Source organism: Chinchilla lanigera, unplaced genomic scaffold (assembly GCF_000276665.1).
Source record: "Chinchilla lanigera isolate Chin_1 unplaced genomic scaffold, ChiLan1.0 scaffold00059, whole genome shotgun sequence".
NCBI classification, from domain to species: Eukaryota; Metazoa; Chordata; class Mammalia; order Rodentia; family Chinchillidae; genus Chinchilla; species Chinchilla lanigera.
Window position 1 is genome coordinate 12,903,852 of NW_004955460.1, and position 12,485 is coordinate 12,916,336.

A 12,485-nucleotide genomic window follows, 5' to 3' on the forward strand; every position below is an offset into this window, starting at 1 on the left:
TCCCCTGGTCCCAGCTCCCATGTCACCTTGACTCGAGGCCTCGCCTGACTTCCTCTGACTGCAAGGCCTTCTAACTCAGGCTCTGTTGTTTCCCTGTAGCAGCCCAGGGTTCTCCTCCGGAGCACTGACCACTGCGTGAGTACGAGAAAGCACTGCCTCCTCTCTGCCCTGAAGCTGCCTCTCTGTGCTTTCATTGCTGATGCTCAGCTCAGAGCTGGGCACTAGGAAAGGCTCCTCATGGGCTTGTTAACCAATGACGAGAGCAGGCACGGTGGTGCACATATCTAATCCCAGCACTCCAGGAGGCTGAGGCAGGAGGATCACAAGTTCGAGCTCAGCCTGGGCAATTTAGCAACTTAGCGAGAGCCTATCTCCAAAAGGAGCTCGCGCTATAGCTCAGTGTAAAGGTTCTGGGTTCAAGCCCAGTACCGAAAAAAAAATATGATAATTATGATAACTCCTATCATTTGCTGCCTGCTAACTAAGTGTCAGCCACTATACTAAGCTGTAACATGCACCATCTCACAGAATCCTCAGGCCTGAGAGACAGAGCCTTTGGACTAAAGGAAGCAGGGTAGACAAACAGCCTGGCAGGTGCACCAGGCCTCTGGCTCCCATGCTAGCTGCAGGAGGTGGGAGAAGTTGCTTTATCCCTCCCTGTAAAGCGGGGATGATAACAGGATCCACCTCCGAGGGCTGCTGTGAGAATAAAATGGAGTAAACCACAAGCAGAGTTTACAGCCCTGCCTGCCACACAGAAAGAGGTGGCCACGACCTCACTCCAGGCCTGGGAATGTGATCTTACTGGGGAAAACAGCTTTTGCAGATATAATGAAGGACCACAAAATGGATGAGGGTGGCCCTAAATCCAAAACCAAGTCCTTATGCAAGAAGAGAAGAAAAAAAAAAAAACCAAAGAGAAGAATCAGGCACAGTGACATATGCCTGTAATCCCAGCACTCTGGGAGGCTGAGGCAGGATGATCACCAGTGCCCACCCAGCCTGGACAACTTACCCTCGTCTTGATGTTCTTGGCCCTGTACGCATAGAGCAGTGTGGTCCGTGACTCTTCAAAGCTGCTGCTGGCCGGGCTGATGTGTGCAATCATCACCGTGTGGCTGTTCCCTCCCAGGGCATCCTGCTCGGGTGGAAGCGCTGAGCCAGGGTGATGGGAGTGGCCCGGGGTGCCAGCCTTCCCCCAGCCACCACCAGGCCCACCTCCAACCAGCCCTAAGAAGGACAGCTGATGCCAGGAGGCTGGCGCCAGTGTTCCAGGAGGGGACCCTCGGGATGATGTGGGACCCATCCCAGGCTACTCAGAGCCTTCTGCTCTGATGAGAACGGATTACACCAAGAAGTAGAGTTTATAGGGACATTGAATTACCGCTTCGCCTTTGTGTCTCTCCTTGCTGTAGAACAAGGTGACAATATTTACCTCAGTACAAAGAGAACTTTTCTCACATCAGAGCCCTTATGATGGGACTGGCAGCTTCAGGGAGGTAGTGGGCTCCCTGTCACGGGGGGGATGCAAGCAAAGCTGGATGATACTCAGGGGGGTAGGGGTGGAGACAGGCTGCGACCACAGATTGCCTCTGTGGTGTCCTCCGGCTTCAGGAGGTTCCCGGAAGTGCCTGAGACTCACTCATGTGCGGGCCTTGTCCCCACACCTGGCGAGGGAGAGCACCCACCTTCAGCAGGCGCGTGAGCTTGCTGTCCCGGAAGTTGACGTACTGCCCTCGGCCGCCCTTCTCGCTGAGCGCGTTGATGCAGTTGCCCAGCGCCAGCAGCGAGCGGTTGATGTGCGCGCCCTCCTTCATTCTCTTGCCGCGGTTCTGGGTCTGTTGGAGAGGCCGGCTGAGCACAGGACCCGTGTCCCACCCCACAGCTACCGCACCCTGCTCCCATGGTAGACCGGCCCATCTGCTCTGGTTTCCCAGGGACCCCAACATAGAGCCTCATGGAGTGGGGGGTCTTCCTGGCAGAATGTGGCCTCTGGTGCTTTCCCTGATGTCCCTCAGGCCCCCAACTCTTCACACTCGGCGTTTCCCACCCGCTGCCCACGGAACACAGGCCCTGTGAGCACACAGCCTGTCCCTTGCTGGCCCTGGGTCCCTGGAGCCTGGACACCTGCAGGTGCCTGGCCACAGCAGTGCTCGACTGCCCACAAGTGCCAGCAAACACTTGGCACTTGGACAAGGTGGACGAGGTCACAGGCAGAACCAGGTGGGCAAAACCCAAAACCCGAACTGCCGCTGGGCAAACAGCCTCACGGTTTGGTGACAATGGCAGGGATGGGCCTTCACTTTCTTCCTTTTGCTTCTCCGCATCTTCCAAATTTTCTGCACTTTATTATGTTTGAAATCAGGCAAGGATTATTGAAGCTTCCTTTTTAAAGGTGAGGGTTTGTTTTAGAGCCTGTCAGGCACATGGCTTGAGAACAGCTACAACTACTTATTGCAGACAAATCTCCCAGTCTGTCTCAGCCTCCTTATTTCCTCATCATGTTTTGCAGAGGTGTGGAAGGGTGTCACAGGACAGCGTGGGTAAAGGTCAGCACAAGCCTGGCAGGGTGGCACTTGCCTGTAACCTGAGCATTCTAGGAGGCTGAGGCAGGAGTGTCACAAGTTGGAACCCATTAATTAATGAGGGCTACAGATGTACCTCAGTGGGGAGGGCCAAGTTCAGTCCCCAGTACTGTACACAGAGAGGGCGCATAAGCAAGCTGCAAACACTAGCTGCTGCCAGGCTGCTGGAGTGACCAAGCCAGGGGCAGTCACTACTGTGTCACGTGTCTGTGTCAGGATAGGAGATTTCCTGGAGACCTTGTGCCCAGAACAAATTTTTATGAGACATTTTCTGCGAGAGCCAAGTAGACCCCAAAGATAGCACTAGGTCACTGGATATACAGCTCAAGTCCCAAGGCCCAGAGAGGGCGACCGGCCTGCCCAAAGCCACACAGCAAGTAGAAGAAAGTGAGAGCAGGGGCCTAGGACCCAGACCCAGTTGTGGTGCTGTCGCCTGAACCAAGCCCTGGCCAGGCCAGTCTGGTCTCCACTGCTTCCTGAGGATGGCACCTGCCCACGGACCAGCACCATCTGCCCCGTGGTGCTCGGCTCCTCGGCGATGCTCCCGCAGCTGTCTGCATACCAGCTATGCCTTCCGTACTCTGTGCTCTGGTGCTGGGACATCTCAGGGTGTTCTGACATGGAAGGACTCCCCTCCCAGCTCAGCCAACCCTAGGATGGCAAATGACCCACCTGCAAGCCCACCTTTCACCTGCATGCCCGCCCCGCAGAGCCCCCTCCACAGCCCCCTGGCTCTGAGCACTGCCGAATCACACCATCCTGAGTCACTCGGCCGTGCCGTGCCGTCTGCTGGGCACAGTGCTGCCCTCCTGGGATGGCACTGGTGCGTGCTAAGTGCTGGGTACACTGGAAGGTGTGACCAACGTCACTTACTGGTGACCTTGTTCTGACACTGGCTCTGTCAGCTCCTTCTTGGTCCCTGGCCCTTGGTCGGGTCCCTGCACTCAAGGACTGCTCAGGCCACTGGTCCCATAGCCAAGGAGCCCCACACCCACACCCAGAGACAGGAAGAGCAATGGTGGTGAGCCTCCCGGGGGGCTTGGGGCGGCATACTTGGTGAGTGCCTCTTCCGTGCCAGGCGCTGTTCCAGGCATGGAAGGCCTGGTCAACAAGGACTGGCAAAGTCCCAAGGGAGTGGGCGTGATGACATCTGACGGGCCACACCTGGGAGGCACGCTCTGAGCCGGCCAGGTCCACCATGAACAGCCTGCCAAGGTGCACTTCCTCCGCCAGGTCTGGGCCACGCCACCGCTGGCGCACCGTCACCTGCAGCACTGCGTGGGAACGTGAGGACGTCTTGTTGGTGGCCGTGGGCTCCTGTGTGCGCTGCCGGTTGCCCCTGGTGAGGAGCTGCATGATCTGAGGACAGAGGCAGAAGGGGGTGGTCAGGGTATGGGAGCGGCCAGGTGTGCATTCAAGGAACACCCAGAAAGAGGAGGAGTGGTGGTGCTCTAAGCACCCCGCCAGACGGGGGCAATTAGTGGTTGGCAGCAGGAAGTGATTCAAAACTCAGTCACATGTGGCCAAGCAGAAGCGGCAGATTTCTGACGCCTGCAGTAGCTCTTCCTATCCTCCACCCACAGCAGACATCACCAGTGGATCCCCCACCTCTTCTCCGCAGAGCCCAGAGCAGTCTCAGATTCCAGGCAGCTGCAGAGTTGCTGGGGTTGGCTGGGTGGGGGGCTGGAACCCATCTGTCAGGCAAGCAGCTGTAGAACTCAGGCCAGGAAGCGCCTGCTGAGCTCCCGCTGTGTACATCCCCACGCTAGGACTTCGAGGTACATGAGGAGAGACTGAGAACAGAAGGCGGCATCCCCAGCAAGCCCACAGTGGGACGTGAAGGGCTGGTAATGACGGAGCTGGACCAACTCGGCCATGCATACAGGGCAAGGGCTGAGCGCTGAGTCAGTACTGACTCTGGAGGTGAGAAGGAGCCAGCGGACTCCCTGGGCAGGAGGAGGCCCGCCCTGAGGGCGTGTCAAGTGTGGGCTGGCGCATAGACTGGAGGCAGAGAGAAGATGGAGCTATGGATGTGTCTGAAGCTGGCCCTTGGTGAAGGAGTGACCATTAGGTCAGGGTGACCCATCCAGATCTAAGGGGTTGGGACTGCCTGGCGCGCTGCATTGAGAGGCCCAAGCCTATAGCAGGTGGCCTGGGTGGGGGGTATGGTGTGGGTCCATTAGTGATGTCTGCCCTGAATACTAGTAGAGGTGGTCACCATAGAGATGATCGCCATTCCCTGAGCTCAGATCCCAATACTGGAACCCACTATGGAGCTGCATGTTGGTCTCTGCTCAGCAAAGTTGAACCAGAACTTCGTGAGCTGCGGGGTATGGCTGACCCTCACCTCTTGGGCATTCAAGGTGGAGACCTCTGTGATGCCAGCAATCTGGATGTTGCCCCTAGAATCTTCTCTCAAGTCCAGAAACCCAGAAGATGGGTTCAGGAGGTCCCGGATCACTTCATTATAAATCTGGAGCAGAACAGAGAGGTGGGAACAGAGGTTTGGTGCAAAGAGCCCCTTCCATACCATGGGGCCTTGAGCTGCTGGAGAAACAGGCTGAGGCTTTGCACAGGCTGTCCGCACATGGGTAACACACAGGGCTGGGGCCTCACATACATGCTTATGTCTCTAGCTATTGCGCCCATTTTGCAGACAGGGCAGTGGAGGCAGGTAGGCAGGCTCACCTCAAGGTAAGACATAGACACGCTATAGTCCATGTTGTCCCGGGTCTCCTCAATGGCCTGGAAGAGGTCAGTGAGGGTCCGCAGATAGATGCCAGGCTCTGTGTCCATACCCAGCATGGTGTGTGTCTTCCCTGCACCTGCGGGAGACATGGGCTCCTGAGACAAGCTCAAATGTGCTGTTTTGCAGTGAGAGAATTAACATATCTCCATGGGTAAGGAGTGCCTGTCCACAGCAGGTGCTTCACCCCCTCACTCTCCATTCCATGAAGATGAGGACCCAGCTGCTCTTTCCTTCAGAGTCGGGCTCGTACTAGAACTCACTGACGTGCACGCGCATGCTGAACAAGTAAAATGGACAAACACTGCTACTCTGGACAAGCTACCTCCCTTGTCTCCCCGTCTGTGCAACAGCAGAACTAGGGCGGGGCCTGTCAGGCTCTGATCCTCTTTGGTTCCACTTCTGAGGGATGGGAAAGGTAGCTTAGGTCTGCAAATGTTGATTGAACTCAACTTAGACTCAGAGAAGAAATCTGTGCTTCTCATGGGTAGCAGAGTGCGGGCTTGGGTTGAATTCCAGAATCACACCAGGACCTTGTGGAAGTCACTTTATCCCTGGGCTTACTTCTCAGCTGTGAGCAGAGTTAATCCCCCCACCTCTCAGGGTGGCTGAAAGGAAGCCAGGGCCCGGCATGTAGACTCCTGTGCTGTTAAGGTTCCTCTGCCACCAACCCAATTCCCTCCTGGGGACGCTGTGCCGGATGGTACCTGAGGGGCCGTAGGCAAACACCGTTGCATTGTATCCAGAAATGACACCCTCTACCAAATGTTGGATGGTGGCAGAGTACACGTCTTCCTGCAGACAGACAGAAGGACAAGCAGTCAAAGGATGTCCAGCCTGAGTGGGCAGCCTGGCTGCTTGGAGGGGACAGTGAGGTGGTGGACAACGTGGTGTCCCCCTACACGTGCACGGCACACAGAGGACAGAGCTCAGTTAGGTTCCCACCCCAGTCCTGTCGCTGGGCTACTTTGGGCACACAGCCTCCCCATGCAGAGCCTTGTGCTGTAAGATGGTGGTGAACTCGATCGAGCCTGGTTTCGAGGGTTAAACACAAAGGCGCATGACAGCTGCCACCATGAGGCCTGACACACCCTAGCAGTGAGCACAAGCGATTCTCTCCCAGGGCGTCTCTGCAGGAGTCAAGAGGCCAAAAAGGACACAAGTTTCTGGAAGGAGCGGTGGCTTGAGAGTCTTTTCTTGAAGAGTATGATTCCTCTTTTTCATTGCAGTACTACAGATAGCCTCAGGGTGTCACTCATGCTAGACAAGCCTTCTACCACTGATCTACACTCCGGCCCTTTGAAAAAATTTTATTTTGAGATAAGATCTCACTAATTTATCCAGCTTGGCCTTGAACTTGCAATCCTCCTGCCCCAGCCTTCTGAGTAGCTGGGACTACAGGCATGCGCCACCACGCCTGGCTTCATGGACCCATCTCTATGGGCCAAAACTGGGACTCAACACAAGCAATCTGGGGCTCACAGGATGTGGTACAAGACTACAATAACTAGCAGTGGGATGTGAGGGTAGTGAGCTCCCTGCCCACCAGGGAGTTCAAAGAGAGATACCATCAGGGCGGGTGTATGAGGCATGCAGGTTCAGCTGGCCTGACAGAGCAGCAGCCCCCACCTCCTGGGCACCTTCTCTGGGTCCTGCTCGTGAAACTGCTGCAGTTACTGCTCCTCTGGGACCCCAAAGCCGGCACTGTCTCTCTCTCCCTGTGGACATCCGAGGCCTGGGCCTGGTTAGGTCTCTATGAGACCACAGGCAGGAAGCCAGGCCTTTCCACACAGGTAGAGTGGGGATCTGGGCCCGTGTATTCTGCAAGGTCACTGCAAGGGCCCTAGAACAAGGTATGCACAGCACTGGCTCACAGTAGCTCCTGCATGAATGCTAGTGATTGGACCCCCCATACCCTTGATGCCACTAGGACCTCAATGTGAGAAAAACCAACTTGCTCAGACAGCAGCTGGGACTGCACTGCTGTGTAATGATGTGGAGTGCTGACCCAGGGGCATACTCTCTGGTCCACCAGCATCCCTGCTGAAGGGGCTGTTGGGGCCCAGCTGGCAGACTCAGTATGCTGGCTGGTGGAAGAAAGAGTGGCAGGTTGAAGAGGTTATAGATTCTTCCCCTTCTCCTCAGAAGGGCCCAGTCTGATCTCCCACCCTTGAGCCTGGCCAGCCCTGGGCACTGCTTGACCGTGAGGTGTGCACAGGTGGTTCTGTGCCAGCTGGCTCTAGGGTCCACCTCACCCTCTTGCACCTCTAAGGCCAGCATGCTGCAAGAAAACCCGTGCTGCACAGAGAAGGTACAGGTGGTCTCCTGGCAGATCACCTGAACGAGCTGCCAGCCAATGCCAGAACCTACTGACGTCTGAGTGAGTGGACCACTGGGGACACCCAGTGGATGGTGTCCAGCCTCAGTGTCTGAAAGTCTGCCCAGCAGAGCCTGCCAACCCACAGAGTGGGAGATCACAACAGACGGTGGTGGAAAGCTGCCCTTGTCCGAAGGGATGCCTCCCACCCAGTCACACCAGGCCTGGGCTGCTCAGTCAGGTTTGGGACTGACTTTCTACTTCTCTACCAGCAGGAAACCACTGAGGTGGGGACACTGAAGTGAGCACAGGGTCCCACAGCCTTCACTGGGCCTTGACTCCAACAGATCACCTTGTACCCTGGCTCAAAGGCCTGGGTTCAAATCCTGTCCTTAGTCTCATAGCTGACCTTGGCTCCCCTCTGGGAGGTGGAGCATACAGGCCCCACAGGGAGGCTCCAGTGACATGGGGGACAACATGGGTCCTCAGTCGAGGGTGGCACTGGTGGGAAGGATAAGGACGAGCAGGACTTGATACTGGCCTGAACACCCAGCTTGGCCTCACTGTGACCTCTGGAGCCTTGGTGCACAGCTAAGAAATGGGCTGGACCCTCCTTCCTGGCCCCACAGCTGGCTCGTGCCCCTTCAGGTCTCGGTGTGGATGTCCCTGCTCACAATGGCCTTCGCCAGCCACCCCACACCAAGCTTGATACACTGAGCAGCACCGAGAGTCCTCTGCTGTCCTCAGCCTGCCTGCGACTCGGGCTGCAGCTGGTCTCTCCCTCGGTACACAAGAGGGCCCCCTTGTGGAAGGGAGTGAGTGACTGAACTAAAGAGAAGCCCCCTGCCGGCCCGTGCTTGGGAGGGCTCGCATTCCTGTCCCTGGTTGGCTTTCCAGCCTGTACCTCCTTCCTCATGGGGACCCTGAGAGAAGGTGGGTGACTCAAGTGAGCTGGGGAAGGTGGGCAAGTGGGCACCTGTGACGAGTGCTGGTCAAAAACCATGTCAAAGATGAAGGTGCGCTCCCGAGACCGGTGTGCGCGAAGGGTGTCCTCAGGGTCCTCACCAGGGTCCATGAGTACAATTGCCTGAAAAGGAGGGGACGGAGGAGGGCTGGTCAGAACCCCTCGCAAAAACAGGCTCAGCCCCCATGCTGAACCAGGCCAGGGTAAGACCTGGATGTGAGGGCGGCTGTGGGCCTCTGCACTGGAGCCCGCCCACCCAGCAACCCCTCCACTCCCCTTCTGCCAGGTAGCAGCCCCTGCTCCTGCACCCTGAGGCAAATGTGAGCTCCGCAGCCTGCTGGCTCTGCCGCCGCATTCACAGCACACCCATCAATGTCTGACAAACCACGGCTGGCCAGGAGGGCAACTGGTAGAACCCTGCCCAGCACAACAGGCCAGCGTCAGCAGTGACTCTCCCGGGGCCCAGGCCCCACAGTGACAAAGCCTGCCCTGAACCAAGGAGACAGGGGAGGAGGAGGAGCTCTGTAAGCTGTGGGTGCTGGGCTGGCCACCCACTCCTGTGCTCACCCCACACAGCAGCCCCACAGCTTTTCAGGGGGAGAGGGACAGCCCTCGCACAGGCAGGGAAAAGAAAGGGATTCTGGCAAACCCTCCATCGTGGCTTTGTTCCTCAGGGCCCGGGGCCCCTGGGGTGTCTCCCATCCCATAGAAATATGCAATTATGAAGCAAAGTGTAGGAGGCTCTCTGGGGACAGAGCACTGAAAGGAGTCCTTCCTAGGGAATTGGGGGGCATCTAGATCACAGTGTAGCCTGCCTGGTGGGACCTCAGGGGCTGGGGGCCTCTGGGAGGACCACAGAGTTGGGGAGCATGGCAGGGTGGCACCAAGAGCATGCCATCTGGCCACCAGCTGGTCCCTTTTAGTCAGAGCTTTGGAAACTGAGCTGGAGGGCCAGAGTCTGGAGAATTTCTTGGGGAGTCAATGCCAGGCTGCACCCAGATCCCCAGGGCTGCTCCTGGCTGCTGGCCAGCTCTTGTTCCATGACGTAAGCTGCCTCTGCTTGCCTTCTCCTTCCAAGGCCAGGAGCAGGGGACAACACAGGCAGCCCTGGGTGTGCCCATGGTGGGCAATGCCTGTGCTGCAGGAGAAATTGGACCGGCCTCCAACTCAGTGGAGCTAGTGATCACACCACGGGTTCTGGAGCCCCGAAGCCAGGTTTCCCAGCATAGCTCCATGACTCGCCAGACAGGAGGCCTCGGACAGGTCACTCGGCCCTAAGCCTCAGTTTTTTTCCCCTGTGAAAAGGCAGTGATCATAGAATCCACTGCCAAGGGGCTGAGAAGGGTGAATGGGATGGCCCCTGAGCCCTGAGTACTCAAAAATTTACCAGCTGCATTGGATGCTTGGTCACAAAAATACTTCTTTCTTTTGTTAGAAATAAATTATTGAAGCCAGGTTCAGGTGCACATGCTCTGTAATCCCAGCACTTTGGGAGGCTGAGGCAGGAGGATCACAAGTTAGAGCCCAGTTTGGGCAATTTAATGACTTAGTGAGATCCTGCCTCAAAATAAAAATTTTAAAAAGGGTTGGGAAGAAAGGAGTCAGTATGCGGGGGAGAGGGTCATGTCAAGTTACAGTAGGGCAGGGTTATAGTGTAGTGCGATGTCAAATCCCGACACAGTAATGTGGGAGCCCTATAGTGTTTCTGCAACTTTGTAATTGGTCTGAAATCATTTCAAGATAAAAAGTTACAGGAAAGTGTGAGCGTGTCACAACATAGATGAGCCTCAGTAACAACAGGCTATGTAGAAGCTACTCTCAAATGGCCACACACTGTGGGGTTTCACAGATATCAAACACCCAGAATTCAGATAGAAAGCAGACAGTGGCTTCCAGGGGCCATGTTGGGGGATATGACAGCTCAGTGGGAGTGGGGTCTCTGGTTGGGTGATGAAAATGTTGTATGACTAGCAGAGTGAACTACACAGTCAGTCTGTGTGGTGTAAAACATACCCTGCTAAAGACTGAGCTGGCTTCTTATAGCCCTGCCCTGCCTGCTGGCACTGAGCGCTGGCCTCGTCTTTGGGGTGTCTCACCCTGTTGGAACATGGGTCATGTGTGCTGTGCTCCTGTCAGGTCTCCTGTCTCCCTACTTGACGCTGACAGATGATGACAGCACCCTCCCCAGAGCCACATTTCACTCGCACGCACGGAAGGCAAGCAGGAAAATCCAACCCACGGAGCATGCCTCCCCCCACCCCTCCCCAAATTCTGCATTATTCTTGCAAGTGACAGCCAAAGGCAAATGCTTCCCTAGCTGTGGGTAGCTCAGGGAACCACCTGGGTGGGGCTCTGCCACAGATCTAGACCTAGACCTGGACCTGCCAGCTCTGTCCTCCCCCCTTCTCCTCCTGCTCTCAGGGCTCCTGAGGTCAAGCCCACCTGCACAGTTTTCCATGTCCCCTGCTCTGTTCCAGGGTCCCACCAGGCCTTCCTACACCACAGCAGCGGTGTGGGGGTGGGGCATCATCCTGGCTCCACCCATGTCAGAGCGTTTGGTAAACGAGAAAAGCACGCATAGCAGCTGAGCCTCACAGCTGCTCCACCATGGACCTGCCCCTGGCTCTGCCTCACCTGGTCCCCTAGTTTGTGGGCGATGATGGTGGCTCCTTCCTCCAGTTCAGCTTCACTGAGCGGGCGGATCCGAAGCGCCACCTGTGGGCAGGACGCGAGCAGCGCGTTTGCAGGCATTCTTCCAAGGCAGTCCCTCTCCCCAAGACCCCAACTCTGCCTGGCTCTTCCTCTTGGAGAAGCAGTGAAGGGCCAACCCCTGGTCCTGTCCTAACTCCTCAACACTTGCCGGAAGTTGCTTGTGCTCCCCAGCAATGCTTTGAGGAACACAAGCCTTGTCACCTTCTTCATTGAACACACAGCACACTGAGGCAGAGGGGTAAAGTAACGTACCCCAGGCCACATAGCTGCAGAGGGAACTTACCACCTGGCCAATACTGAACACCAGAAAGTGCACACCAAGCTCCGCTCATCGGGCCATCAGAGAGCACTTTGGGAAAACACTGTCTACCAGGAGAAAAACTGTAGGCCGTCCATGGTCTTTACCTGGCTGCCCTCTATCAAGGGGGCCAATTGAGGCCCTGGGGTTGGATGATGTATGAGCTGTAGCTGCTCACACTGGTCTCTGACTGACTGGGCTACAGGCTTGGGGCAAGTCCCTAGTTCACCCCAACGTCAATGAGGCTAAGGATCCAAGTCACCCAGCTGTAGGTGCCTGCCCTCATCTGGGGTCCTGGTGCAGCCCCTGAGGTTCCCAAGAAGTGGGGCTCACAGGGCAGGGGGGTGAGGAGGGGGTAGGGTGTTACTAGGCCCCAGTGAGGGAAAGCTAAGAAACAGAGGACCTGCCCTGAGGGCACAGGGCTGGGAATGCTCCACAGAGGACACAGGTAGCTGGGAGGGAGGGATGCTCACCATGAGCTGTTGATCCTTGGGCTCCATCTCCCTGAAGGCTGGGCTGCCCCGGGCTGGGGAGAAGCCAGTGGTATTCTGGGAGGGCATGGTGCCAACCAGGACAGCCCCTTGCTACACTGGCTGGTGCTTTCTGCTAGCCTGGCAGAGGCGGAGGCAAGGAGACCTATCTCAGCTCACCTTGCCCCGCCCCATGACATCAGCTGAATCCTTGGGGAGGGGGAAGCCAGGGCCACTGAGAGCTTGTTTACAAACCTGGTGTCGCCTCTAACCCTCTCTGCAGTCAGGACAACCCACTCCTAGGTAAGTGGGCCCCAGGCAGTGGGGCAGACCTCCTGATCTGATCTGCCCAGGACAGCCATGGCCAGAAGCCCAGGGCAGCCTTCCTGCCTG

At 56.8% G+C, this 12,485-nt stretch overlaps 1 protein-coding gene across 1 annotated transcript in view; it reads right to left on the reverse strand.

The window, feature by feature from the left end:
- The window catches only part of LOC102023785 (kinesin-like protein KIF19), a 34,516-nt gene extending 22,385 nt beyond the window's left edge, over positions 1-12,131 (reverse strand). The window contains exons 1-9 of the mRNA XM_005397970.1: positions 12,096-12,131; positions 11,247-11,327; positions 8,625-8,735; positions 6,039-6,126; positions 5,274-5,410; positions 4,933-5,058; positions 3,750-3,944; positions 1,689-1,838; positions 1,016-1,138 (exon numbers count right to left, since the gene is read on the reverse strand). Coding sequence (XP_005398027.1) covers positions 1,016-1,138; positions 1,689-1,838; positions 3,750-3,944; positions 4,933-5,058; positions 5,274-5,410; positions 6,039-6,126; positions 8,625-8,735; positions 11,247-11,327; positions 12,096-12,122 — 1,038 coding nt within the window. The 5' untranslated portion in view covers positions 12,123-12,131. The remainder of the gene's footprint in view (positions 1-1,015; positions 1,139-1,688; positions 1,839-3,749; positions 3,945-4,932; positions 5,059-5,273; positions 5,411-6,038; positions 6,127-8,624; positions 8,736-11,246; positions 11,328-12,095) is intronic.
- Positions 12,132-12,485: the final 354 nt, after the last annotated feature.